At 38.9% G+C, this 13,307-nt stretch overlaps 1 protein-coding gene across 1 annotated transcript in view; it reads left to right on the top strand.

The window, feature by feature from the left end:
• ylpm1 (YLP motif containing 1) overlaps positions 1–13,002 on the top strand; it is a 29,847-nt gene extending 16,845 nt beyond the window's left edge. Inside the window, 13 exon segments of the mRNA XM_034197685.1 lie at positions 61–241; positions 1,439–1,629; positions 1,722–1,876; positions 3,280–3,342; positions 3,468–3,587; positions 3,696–3,872; positions 3,959–4,042; positions 4,149–4,232; positions 4,322–4,405; positions 10,682–10,733; positions 11,327–11,448; positions 11,640–11,816; positions 12,715–13,002. Coding sequence (XP_034053576.1) covers positions 61–241; positions 1,439–1,629; positions 1,722–1,876; positions 3,280–3,342; positions 3,468–3,587; positions 3,696–3,872; positions 3,959–4,042; positions 4,149–4,232; positions 4,322–4,405; positions 10,682–10,733; positions 11,327–11,448; positions 11,640–11,786 — 1,460 coding nt within the window. The 3' untranslated portion in view covers positions 11,787–11,816; positions 12,715–13,002.
• The last annotated feature ends 305 nt before the right edge of the window (positions 13,003–13,307 follow it).

The raw sequence follows: 13,307 nt of genomic DNA, 5'->3' as shown, positions 1-13,307 counted from the left end.
TCAACTTCAACAGAGCTAGCTCTTACCCCTGTTCATTGATAAACTCTTCCATTCTCTTAGAACCCCTTGGTCCCAGGGATCCTTACGGCAGAGATCCATATTTTGAAAGAAGATCAGACCCTTACATGGAGCGCCGGGAGTACAGCAGAGAGAGGGAGTTATACAGAGAGAAGCCCCCACCTGAATATGAAAGAGAACGATATGAGAGGGAGCGCTATCCACCACGAGAGAGAGATGACAGGTAACATATTTCCTCGTGGCTATAACATTTATTTTTCCAAACTGTAGGGTAGTGAGCTACTTCCGTACATATGTAATTTTGTTTTTCTATGTGTCTGCTTTGATTCAAGCACATAGTCGATGGTTGAAGAAAGGTACTTTATCACATTGTTTCAATACATTGTGATTAGTGTGCCTGTTTAAAGGTCCCATGTCATGGCCATTTCTACTGATCATAATTCCATTGTTGAGGTCTACTAAAATAGATTTATATTGTGCAATTTTCCAAAATCGCATTGGTTTCTCATACAGCATCTCTGTATACATGTAGTATGTGTATTCACTCTGTCCTAAACGGCCTGTTGGAGCTCCTGCCCCCCCTCCCTATGAGCCCAGTGGGACACAGCGAAACCCAGCCCGAACACACACACACACACACCCGCAGCCTGGCTGGGAGTTTGTGTGTGTGCTCACACACCGACTCACGTCCCGCCGTCTCAGGGAGGAGAAATCGGCGCAGCTGAGAAAAGTGTGTGTGTGTGTGTGTGTGTGTGTGTGTGTGTGTGTGTGTGTGTGTGTGTGTGTGTGTGTGTGTGTGTGTGTGTGGTGTGTGTGTGTGTGTGTGTGTGTGTGTGTGTGTGTGTGTGTGTGTGTGTGTGTGTGTGGTGTGTGTGTGTGTGTGTGTGTGGTGTGTTGTGTGTGGTGTGTGTGTGTGTGTGTGTGTGTGTGTGTGTGTGTGTGTGTGTGTGTTGTGTGTTGTGTGGTGTGTGTGTGTGTGTGTGTGTGTGTGTGTGTGTGTGTGTGTGTGTGTGTGTGTGTGTGTGTGTGGTGTGTGTGTGTGTGTGTGTGTGTGTGTGTGTGTGTGTGTGTGTGTGTGTGTGTGTGTGTGTGTGTGTGTGTGTCCTAACGGCTCCGCGGATGTAACGTAACAGCTCCACGTATTAGTCCATTTGGGTATGGGCACGTCACTGTACCCAGGAAGAAAGCAATGGAAAAAGACAAATCCCCAACGAGGCGTTCTGGGGCAGCATAGACAGGTCTTTTCTGTGTTAGAGTTTTACTCACTACAGGGTGTACTTTGATGGTTTGTGACTTTGCAGACCGTTTACATGCAGAAAAACCTTCATAACACACAAGGGGACGGATAATAACCGGAAAAGCATGACATGGGACCTTTAAAGAAATTCTGTTGACAAAACGATGCTCCTCCTCTGTGTAGATCTCCACTGGCACCTGCGCCCCGCTCAGGATACAGGGAGAGAGAGCGGGAACTTCGAGAGAGAGACCGAAGTGACAGTCGTGACCGAGAGGAGCATTATGGAAGGCCGGGCTATGACAGACCTCCATATGAGCGCAGCGGACCCGACCGTGGCGTGCCTGAGCGGTACGGCCATAGCTCCTCACCGTACGGTATGGTCAACCCTGCATCTGGTAACAGTAGTCAATAAAGGTTAAACAAAATGCCATTCAGAAATAACTTCAATTGCAATTATTTCTTACAGGAGAAAGAAGAAGTTATCCAGAGGAAAGGGGGCCTCCCACTGCATCACCCCTCGCACCTCCCCCACAGCCAGCCCCGCGCGTTGAGAAAAAGCCAGAAATCAAGAATATTGACGATATCCTCAAACCACCTGGAAGATCATCTCGGCCTGAAAGGGTACTTATCAATTAGGGCTGTGGCGATACACTAATCTCACGATACGATACACGATATTCAGCTCACAATACGATATATATCACGATATTCAGCCAGCGATATAATTCGATACACTTATATCATTTTCTGAAAGATTTTAAAGGGACAGTGTGATTTTGGTGACATCTTGTGAGTGTTCCATTGACTTGGATTGAATTAATTCAACTGAAAACTGAAAGCATCAATTATACAATATATGGCTCTGACAGAGAGTCTACAGCTTGCAAATGCTGGACAAAATGAATCAAAAGATATGGTGAGAAAATTTGTTTCATTTATTGAAACAGTGCAAACTGTAGCTTACAAGCCTTTGAAACGTAAGTACATAAAGTGCAGTATCACAATGGACAATGGAGAATTAAAAGGTGCAGCAGGTGGCGGAACACGGGGGATTTGAATGGGACTTGTTAGAAATTAAAATCAATGTTTTGATGGCATAAAGTACCTTAAACATACAGTCAGTTTAAATGCTGTTTTATACTGAAAAACCAGAAGTTCTTGTGCACAACCAGTTGTTAAGCTTTTATTCTGAAAATCCTTCATCTCCAGTTAGCATTTAGCATGTGGCTAATATGCCATTTACTATAGAGGTGAATTTAGTAGCGATATGACAAGGAGTGTTGCACACCGAAACCTACTGATTTCAACACTACAACTATAGACGTCGAGATATTATTATTGCTGAATATTAAATGAAGGTAGTTTATTTGAATACGTTTGTTTACAGACGTGGGTAGCATGAGACAACATCCGGAACTACCGGAAATGATACCAGCCGTGAGGTATTTTTGGAGTATTGATTACAGCGTTTAAAATGTATTAAATGAAAGAGTTAAGGAGGAGAAAAGGCGTGTTTAGTTATATATTTAATGTACAATGTCTGAATCCTCTGTAATGCGCAACAACGAACATTGGAGACGTGGAGGGCCCCCAGCAGCGCCAACCGGCCCACAGGGAGGAGCCAGCAGAGGATATTTAACAGCTGGAAAGGTGGAGCTCGCTCTCTTCCCTTCGCTCACGAGAGCCAGAACACAGCTGTTTTTCTGACCGAACCATCTTCTGCATTACCGCGCTTTTTATTAATTAAAGTATACATTTGAACCTTCTCAGAGACTCAATTAGTCTCCTTTTTAAAGCTTCTCTCCTGGACGCGAGAATAACGAACACAGTTATCAGACTTAATGTATCGATACCCGCGGCTGAAATATCGATACTTTCTCGGAAAACTAAATATCGATATATATCGCAGGATCGATTAAATTGCACAGCCCTATTATCAATATCGCAAAGCTTCCCAATGTACCATCAGAGACTATTAGTTGTGTGATATCTAGTACTCATTTTTGTGAAATACATTTTCACAGATTGTCATCATAATGAGAGGGCTTCCAGGAGGCGGAAAAAGCCACGTGGCAAAGCTGATACGGGTGAGTAGTCATAACAGAAAATCATGTAATATAATGTTATCATGTAAAGTAATGTTGATAAACAATATTAATACCAAATGGAAACATACAAATATTGCTTTTTTTCTCTTGTTGATGATATTAAGGATAAGGAAGTGGATTGTGGCGGTGCACCCCCAAGAGTTCTCGTTTTGGACGATTATTTTATGACGGAGGTTGAGAAAGTAGAGAAAGACCCAGACACAGGGAGACGAGTGAAACGCAAGGTGAGTCTGACCTGCAGTAAAACATCAGAGAACAGTATCAACCTGCAGATGTATTACAATTATTATTGTTATAATATAAACTCTAATTAAACGAAATCTGTCGTGCAGGTTCTTGAGTATGAATATGAGCCAGAGATGGAGGATACGTACCGGAACAGCATGCTGAAAACATTTAAGAAAACTCTGGATGACGGCTTTTTCCCCTTCATCATTTTAGACACTATTAATGACAAGGTTAAACATTTTGATCAGTTCTGGAGCGCAGCCAAAACAAAAGGCTTTGAGGTGAGTTCTGTTCATGAATGACTCATTTTATTATTCCTGTTTCAGTCTGCCCTTTGCTAAAGAGGTTTGGTTTTTCTTATTTGAAGGTATATCTTGCTGAGATAACTGCAGACACTCAGACTTGTGCAAAGAGAAACAACCATGGGCGCACGCTAAAGGATATTTTGAAGGTTTGTCACATAAAATTACTTTTTCAGATAGATTTTTTACGGGAGTAATGTCCACAGAGCGTCATGTAAATAGAGTGCTGCTCTAAATAGACAATTTTGTTTACAGATGTCAAACAACTGGGAGGCTTCACCTCGGCATATGGTGCGATTGGATGTCCGGTCCCTGCTTCAGGATGCAGCTATAGAGGAGGTGAGGTCTTCAAGAATTTGCGGTTCTCATGGTATAATCGTCCTTTTTTTTAGTCACTGAGCTAAATTAACATGTGCTTCTGTTGTTAGGTCGAAATGGAAGACTTCAACCCCGATGACGAGCCCAAGGAGCCGAAGAGAGAGAAGAGAGAGGAGGAAGAAGAGGGTGATAAGGTAGGACATGACATCTTGAAACTTTTAGACACATAGTTTTTAGAATGATTTTCACCTAATTGTATTCCCATCCACCACATAAGGCTAATCCAGTTATTTAATATATCATTTAGAAAATATCAGAGAAAAATATAATTCAGTGAGATAAAGATAAGTAGCTCAAATGAAATGATAGGGGCAACAGTCCAATCACTAAAGGAGCGGTTTCAGGGCTTCCTGTTCATTGATCAATATTTTGAATAGATTTCATTATGAGATTCATCCTTATAATTAGTTTGAAATAGTTTCCATCTTCGTATCAAGGGTTCTTCAAAAAAGTTGGAAAAAATATTATTGTTGCTAAAGTACCAAATTCATTTCTTTAGTCTCTGTCAAAGTGGAGAGGCCACTCTGCTAAACTCAGATTTTCATCATTCACAGAAAAGAGACAAAATTGTATTTAAATTCAAAAATCAGTATTGAAAAAACATCTGCTTCAAACTTTTGAAAAGGTTCTTATATGTAATATATAATAAATACAATTCTAAGTTGTTATAATATAACAACACAAATCAAATAATTGTTTTTTACATATAGGTGATTTTAAAATGCATTTACAGAGATGAGGTAAATATTGCCTTAAATGTAGATTCTTTTAAAAGCAGACAAAAAGTCGCTCTACAACCATTCTGGTGACGTTTGAACAAACTAAATCCTGTTAAGGGTCCAGCCGTGCCCTGAGGGAGAGTCCTGCTCGGGGTCAGGTACGCACGTGTGTGAAAAATACATCTTTACGAATGCACAGGGAAAAATGGGGTCTGCGTTTGACCTGAAAATAATTGCGGTAATGGGTCGTCCGGTTGGAAAAATTGTGCCCGTGCAGGACTCTTCCATGAGGCATGATTTGTTAGCATGGTACATCACTAGCATGATATCCACTGGCATATGAAAATGCGGTAGTAACATACAAATGTCTTCATAGACTATTAACTATCAATATCACAAACTGAAGATCTGCACTGAATGTGCATCTTCATGTTTATGGTATTTTTTATTTTTGTAAACCATTAACCACTTACTTTAAACATGGCCAGATTCCATAAGTTGAGTTGGATTTGACTGTAATGTATGTAAACAACTTTGTAAAGTGTGAGATATAAAAGGGCTTGAGGTTTTTCAGATGACAACATGCAAAAATGTAGTTGTGCATAATAGAAAATGAAGGCTTAATACAAAAATAAATAGTATCAACAGCTGGGATTTCATCAAGTAGATCGTATGAATAAGCTCTTCTTAAAACCACTAAGACTCCATCGACAGAAACAGTAATTATACTTTTCTGGTCCTCGTAAAACAAACTTGAGCTTGTGAATCTCACGACGTGAGACGTTGAGGTCTTCTAGGTTTGATTGATGAATCCATTATAGTTTATTATATTCAGATAAATAGATTTGAGTAATAATGGTAATAACAATAATGTCCACAAAGCCCTGATGGAGGCATGATGTGCAGTGTTCCTAATTATACCATGGCACTAAGTGGAAGCAACTCAAAATGTAAAGGTCTTGTAGTCTTTTATCAAAGTCAAGAAAAAGTCAAAAATATAAAGTTTATTATATTCAAACACTTTCTTATAATAGCTTGTTTTATATTGCTTAACCAGTTTTGGCTTCTTCTTTTGTTGTAAATCTTTCCTGCTGTCACAGATAAACTACTGTGACTGAAATCAAGAAAATGTACAACAAAGGGACTCTCAGGAAAGACGGTAAAATAGGGATCTAACGTGCCTCTGTATCTGTACTGAAGCTTTTATCAGGTTTTCCCAAACCCTGGGTTTTTGATTCCCAAAAGGATTTCTCCACAATTATTTTACAATACAAAATCAATGTTGATTGTTTTTCCGACAAGCAACATTTATATTGATGCTTTTGGTGAGCATCACATAATCATATTATGCTCACTTCAGCCAAAACAAGAAAGAATAGACAACAATTTAAAGCTTTTCTTAAATCTCCAGAACAGCTTGATCCAGGGACATGAAACGCTTTCTCTAAAGGTCCTTACACACCAAGCTGATTTTCGGCGTAGATAGATGTCGGGCCACCAATGAGCGTTGTGTCGCCCTACTCAGATTGGTGTGTCTTGGTGTGTACTGCACCGTCCTGTCTTTTTTTATGTTGAATGGGACAACATTTTTAGTTGACTAGATCGAATTGTTCTAGTTCAGATGTAGTGTATTATTTGAATGGTAAAGGGACATGCATGTATTTATACTTTTCACTCATTATATATTCCAGGATAAAAATATATATTGACATGTTGTTGAATGGTATTGATTAATACTAGGGATGTAACGATGCATCGTGAATCGGTTAAAAATCGCTACAGATGCGTTAAGATTAAAATCGGTTGAGCTAAAGAATTATTCGCGATGTACTTTTCTAAACGGCACAGGGAGGGGGCAACAGAGGCCAGTGCCCCCGTAACACTGACCAGGGACCCCCCTGTGTCCCCCCCTTCAAAAAAAAGGTTAGAATATTACGATTTATTGGAACTAAATCAAATCAGAGACCTGGATGTACAGTGGAGATTAAACTGTTAATTAGCTTGTAAAAGTAAATACTGTTTATGTATTTTTAGTAAATTGTCACTTCAGAGTGTAGAGAGCTGTATCCATAGATCTAGTCTCTTGATCGAGCAGAGCATACATTTCAAGCTGCACTTTATTTTTATTTATTTGAAGGGATTTTTACAGAAATATTTCAGTCATTTGTCCGCAGCTTATTCTGTTAAAAAAAAGAAATCTTGAGAAAATCGTATCGTGAACTTAAAATCGTATCGAATCGTGAGTTGAGTGTATCGTTACATCCCTAATTAATACAATGATTTAATGCCATTCATTTATCAGAGTATCTTTTCTCTAATTCTTCCTTAGCTTTTTTGTCTTGTTTTTATTCATTGAAGAAAATGTCAACATGTATTATTTTTTATTCAGTAACCTTCTCTTTTTGTGAATGAAACATTTTGTTGATAAAAACGACAAGGAACGTTTTTTGTCCTTTTTATTTTTTGTAAAATGAACACTGTCTCCTTTAATCTTTCCTATAGTAAAGGCTACTACCTTGTTCAAGCCACTTAATGCTGACATTAGGCACACTTAAAGGGGACCTATCATGCAAAATGCACTTTTTGATGTCTTTTATACATAAATATGTGTCCCCGCCCGGTGTGTCAGGGAACTCACACAGCGTCAGAAAATATAAGGGGATATGAGGCATGGCTAGAATGGGTGATCACTTCATAGACATGTTTTTTATATATTTGAGACCTATGCTATTGCCTAAAAATACCATGATAGGTGCACTTTAAGCTAAATACTTACACATTTTTTCTCATATGGAAATGTTTAAATAATTATTAATAAGATTACTATTGTGTAGTAAAGTAAACACAATTCAAAACATTTCTTTCTGTGATGCTGCACTATTTTACTGTTCTTAAGTAGTGCTAGGCAACGATAAAACCATTTTTTTGTGATTAATCACATGATTTTCTGCAATTAATTCAATAATGAATTCAAAAGTAGTGTATAGCGCACTTTTGATTTTAAAAGTACTGCTATGAACAAATGTGCAATAAGATTTGGTTTGAAGAAACACTTTAAACAAATAAGGTGCTTTTTAATAGCAGTATTCCCTTCACACAGTAGCAGGTAAAATATGTATTGAAAATCTCAACTTCAAGAATCTTACGGCCCGTCCACACACAGGCATGAAAAAAATCTTGAAAAATCTTGATGCTGGGCGTGTCTGAAGCTTGGCGATTTTTTGCAAGCAACGCGACCAACAACCAATCACATGAATCTCCCGCCCCCGACATACAAAGCAATAGCAATGTTAAAACGAAGTAAACAGGATATAAACTCCCCAAACAGGCGAAAACTTACCAGTTTCACCCACTGTCTCTGCCACCTCCCTCCATGCCTGGTTCCTCCGGTTTGTATCCCGGTAAATAGTTCTGGTCGGAAAGAACCGGGTGATTTGCTACCGTAATTTCTCGTTTGGAATATGAGGAAATGAACTGCGGTCTGGCTCTCCCAGCTTGGATGCGGTTTGATTGGCTAGCGCTTGTACTGGCGGGGTTTGCATAAATGGGATTTGATTGGCTGATGCCAGCTTCGAAAGCATCGGGAGCATCAAAAGTTGAACATTGCTCAACTTTTGATGCTCACGATGCTTGCAAAGCCATGCTCCGCTCCCCACAATGCAGTTCGGCGAAGATTCAAAATCTTCTACGTCACCCCATTCAAGTGAATGGGCGAAGCTTTGAAAGATTTTTTTCATGCCATGCTCTCATTGGTTGAAACGCCTGATGACGCCCATCCTAAGCCAATACTGATACCAATACTGTATGTGTATTCAGAGCCAGTGAGCAACAGACTTTCAAAATAATAATAATATTAATTAAAAAAGCAGTTTATTATTTTATGGGTTAGCGCAGTAATAATGTGTTTACTTGCCCAGCCCTATTCTTAATACAATATATTTTTACAATTTTGATTTATCACACCAGCATCACAGTTGAATGTGGTCAGATATGGCTTGTTTTATCTGCGACCACATCCATGCAGAAGCTGCTTCTTGGCAGTACAAGCTGGATATCCAGCTTGTATATAGTTTATTTAATTGTTTTGTTATGCAGTGTGCCTTAAATGTATATCATAAATAATTCAAACAGACTTATCCATCTGTTCTCTTAAAAGGTTGCCACCTTTCTCTATTCAATGATCAAACTTCGAGTTGTATGTTAAACTCTGAAATCCAAAGCACCTGAGCAGATGCTACTGGAAGACGAGTTTCCAGCTGCATATCTTTATCATTCGTGTTTTGTTGTGCCACATGTGCATACAAGCCGAGCAAAAACGGGTTTATTTATCATAATTTACACACATTAAATATTGTGAGAAAAAAACATACAAAATGCGCATTTTAATATAGCAAATAACATGGACCTCTTTAAAGCTCCGCCCACACAGGTGTTCTCACGTGTCTGATGAGACTTCTGTCAGGGTTCCTGTACAGCCTGCACTTGATTGACATCTCTGACTCTCGTATGTCCACACAAAGCTCCGCCCACCTTAAACCTGAGCAGAGGTCTAATCAGAACAAATCGTTGAAAACACCTGTGTTTCATTTAACACTAAAAATAAAGGGGGTACACAAATGTATACTTTGACTGATGTGAATGCATCTTAAGAAATACAAAACTAAACCAAATAATAAAATAAACACAGACCAAAAACGAATAAATGTCAGAAAAAAGTTGATATTTTGTTGAATACATATCAGATACAAGCCTTTAACACAAAGCCTTACAAAAATATTAAAGAGTAAAAACAACATATGTATGAACCAAAACTGTTAGGAAAAAATATATATATTTTGAACAAAAGAGATTATTGAACTAAATGCATTGTTTTTCAACCAGAAAAAGTTTGGTTAGGCATGCACTTTGACAGAACGTGCCACAGATGCAACTCTTATCGGCCTGACTCATTTTAATTCATTACTTGTTGCAGACAATCTTTAATCTGTCCTAGGATTTGGTGAAAAGGCCATGGTTTAGATTGTTAAAATAAAATAGTTTGTGATTTACTGAACCAGAAACTTACATGATATCAAAATTGGAGCATGCAATACTCCGAGATACCGTCCTCAAAGAGCCATAAACCATAAACCTGGGACTGACTAGTGCTAGCCGACCAAATGGCCTCACTGTGACTCTGCAGCTGACGATTGGTTAGGGAAATGTGAACCTCAGTTTGCTTTTGACCAGGAAACTTTATATGTTCAGTTTTCTTTTTAAGTAAAAGCTTGAGTAGGAGCATTTCAGACTCAGACACAAGGGCATTGTATGTGTAATGTAAAATATGTCGATCACATTATCATTAACTCACACAGGGTTATCTTGATGACCTTTAGTTTTCAAAGCAAAAGCACAGAACCAATGCTCTTCAAAGCAGCACAGCTGTTGTCCATTCCTACTTTTCTTTTGTATGTGACCGAGATAAATGCTAAGTCTAAAAACATGAGTCTCTTCTAACTTGCAAGATCAAAACTATTTGCATGCCCCTGTTACATTATGTGTCCTCCCGCAGTCTCATCCTTCAGTTATGTTTGTCTCTAAACTTCTGATAAACCAGTCTGCTCTCTTTTCAGCCGCCTCCCTGCTTTCTCTCTCCTTCTCCCCGTGTCACCCAGATGTTTAACCATTGAAGTGTTTCTTTATATAATATAGGGCTACATTCCAAAAAGCAAATGGGAGATGGACACGTCCGAGGCGAAACTTGGTAGGTATTCTTCTTTTGTTAGTCTGTTAGTCTTGTCGGTCTTTGTTTTATGACTGAATTCCCAGTATTTCACCTTTTTCGAGAGGCTTAAGAAATTAATGGTTTGATTTGTGATGTTTATGATGTTGTATAGCTGTGTGTCTGTGCACACAGAAGGACAACGACCTAAGCTATTCATGTTGTGTTGACAAAGGCTTCACATTAAACACAATTACTTAATTAATTAATGTCTGCATCTTAAGAAAACATGTCTAAATATTTGGTTGAATGTCCCGAGAGAATGCAAAGATAAGGTTCTTCTACCAAAGGCCAAAAAGTGCAAAGTGGGCCTTCTTAGCTTTTTAACTATTTTTCAACTACATACTCATGCAAACTATACTCTCTAAATAATTTCTACAAATCCAAAGCCAGGCACATTAGGGGGAAAGTAAATAAGAACCCCTCAGAGTAGTTTTAATTGTGTGAATGTGAAGCAGGATAACAGATAATGCTGATCTACTAGCTGTCTTTGCATAGACAAATAAATGTCAGGATAATACATTTCAAGTTCTTATGTGGAGGGGGAACTGACCAGTTCAGTGATCTTTATACAGACAGGTTGGATGGTCTGGGGAGCGGTGGGAAAAGGAAACGTGAAGACATGTCCGGCCTGGAGGACTACCTTCAGCTGCCAGACGATTATGCTACGCGCATGTCACAACCAGGAAAGAAAAGGGTAAATTGCCACAGAGCAGCTGCTTTGTAGATTCGCCAATGACGTTAACTATTAAAGGAAAACAATTACAGGTCGTCCAGGGTGGCTTTCAGTGTGGAAAAACACAATTTTTTATAAAATGTATGTAAAATAATATAAATTATCTCAAATGATCCACTTCCTGGTCATAACACCGTGGTTGTCTTGTCAAGGTTCGCTGGGCTGATCTCGAAGAGAAGAAGGAAGCAGATCGAAAGCGCGCTATCGGCTTTGTGGTGGGTCAAACGGACTGGGAAAGAATAACGGACGAGAGCGGCCAGATGGCACAAAGAGCTCTTAACCGTACCAAGTATTTCTAAGAAGATAATCTTTTCCCCCTTCATTGAAAGGTATGTGTCACTCTTTTTTATATTGTTGTAAGTGTTGGGGAATAATTTGCCCTGCATGTCCTCCTTCGCCCTCTGACGCAGCTGACCAACCTTGAGCAGCCGTTATCTCCCATAAGGAGGGGCTGCCCTAGCATTTTGTTGATGTTGCGAGTTTATGACCGGGCAACTCTCAGTCAGAGATTGTTATTGTTGTGGGACACCTGGAACACATCCTTCTCAGGGTGTAGATGACCCCGAGCCATAAGCGGCGACAACGACTGTGATTCAGTGTCCTCAGCTGTTTAGTCTATCTATTGACGAATGTTGATTATTACACTCTGAACTAGTTAAAACCTCGAGCTACAGGAGGGTTCTTCAGAATGGATTGTGGCATCTCAACCATATGGTCAACTCGTGGCCCGTGACATGTCTTGTGAATTAACATGTATTCTCCAAATAAATGTTTGTATTGGATTTATGTAATTTGAATCGCGACATGTTTTGCCTTTTCTTATTACATACCTTCAATTTTAAATGGACTTTACAAATCAAATGTTTTTTAAATGCGATTTCATTTTTGATCAGGAAGCCAATTCTTCAAAAAGGCTTGTCTTACATCTCCGACCTTAAGCGCAGATAATAGGGAATCAAATGCTATGAATAACTGAAAAAACCCTCAATAGGTTTGATTGCGGGCATATATTTTCACTTGTAAAGAACCTGTACTGCCTTCTGTAATGATACAAATACAGTTGTTACTTAATTCTGCATAAAGGGATTGTTCATCAGTATTTCCGAATTTATAAAAGTTACATTTTATGGCAGGGAATTATCAAAGTTTTCACATGTAAAAGTTTAACTTGATCAATAATAAGTTTGTCTTTAACCAAGTAATCAATCATTTCTTTTTTTTCTGAAGGTTTCAAGAATGTGAAACCACTGAAGCTCGCTTGTAGTGGAACAAAAGACTCATCCAGGTGGCAAGATCACCGATTGTTATCAAATTATTAGTTATTTGATCCATTCTTTTTAAAGAGACACTGCTTATTTGCTGTTCAATATGTAGTTTGTAACCGTGCATCTTCTGGTCATGGTCTGTATTCAGTTATGTTACTGTTTTATACTCTTCATGCTTTCTGTACTGTAGCCGTGTTTTTTGGTCCATTAATTCTTGAAAAAACACAATAAACGTTCACAAAATTACCAACCTGGAGTGTCTTTCTTGTGTAAGGGTTCGATGAACAACTGGCCGAATGTCCTGGAGATTCATCATTGGGGCGGAAGAAGTATTATTTGCATCACTCTGACTTCACCTCTTTCCCCCCTGTGACATTTTAAAGTGGCAATGTGTAAGATATGGCCAGATTTTTATTTATTTAAAACTTAACCAAACACATAACACTTTTGATATTATGTCAAAATCTTCGTGTGTTGTGTTGCAGAGATATATACTGAAGTGAGCATGCTAACCAGCTCGTCTCCGACAGTCTTTTACCGTAACACCTCTTGTAC

This window comes from Gymnodraco acuticeps, unplaced genomic scaffold (assembly GCF_902827175.1).
Source record: "Gymnodraco acuticeps unplaced genomic scaffold, fGymAcu1.1, whole genome shotgun sequence".
Lineage (NCBI taxonomy): Eukaryota > Metazoa > Chordata > Actinopteri > Perciformes > Bathydraconidae > Gymnodraco > Gymnodraco acuticeps.
The sequence above is the reverse complement of the archived record's forward strand: the minus strand, read 5'-3'. Positions and strand labels throughout refer to the sequence as shown.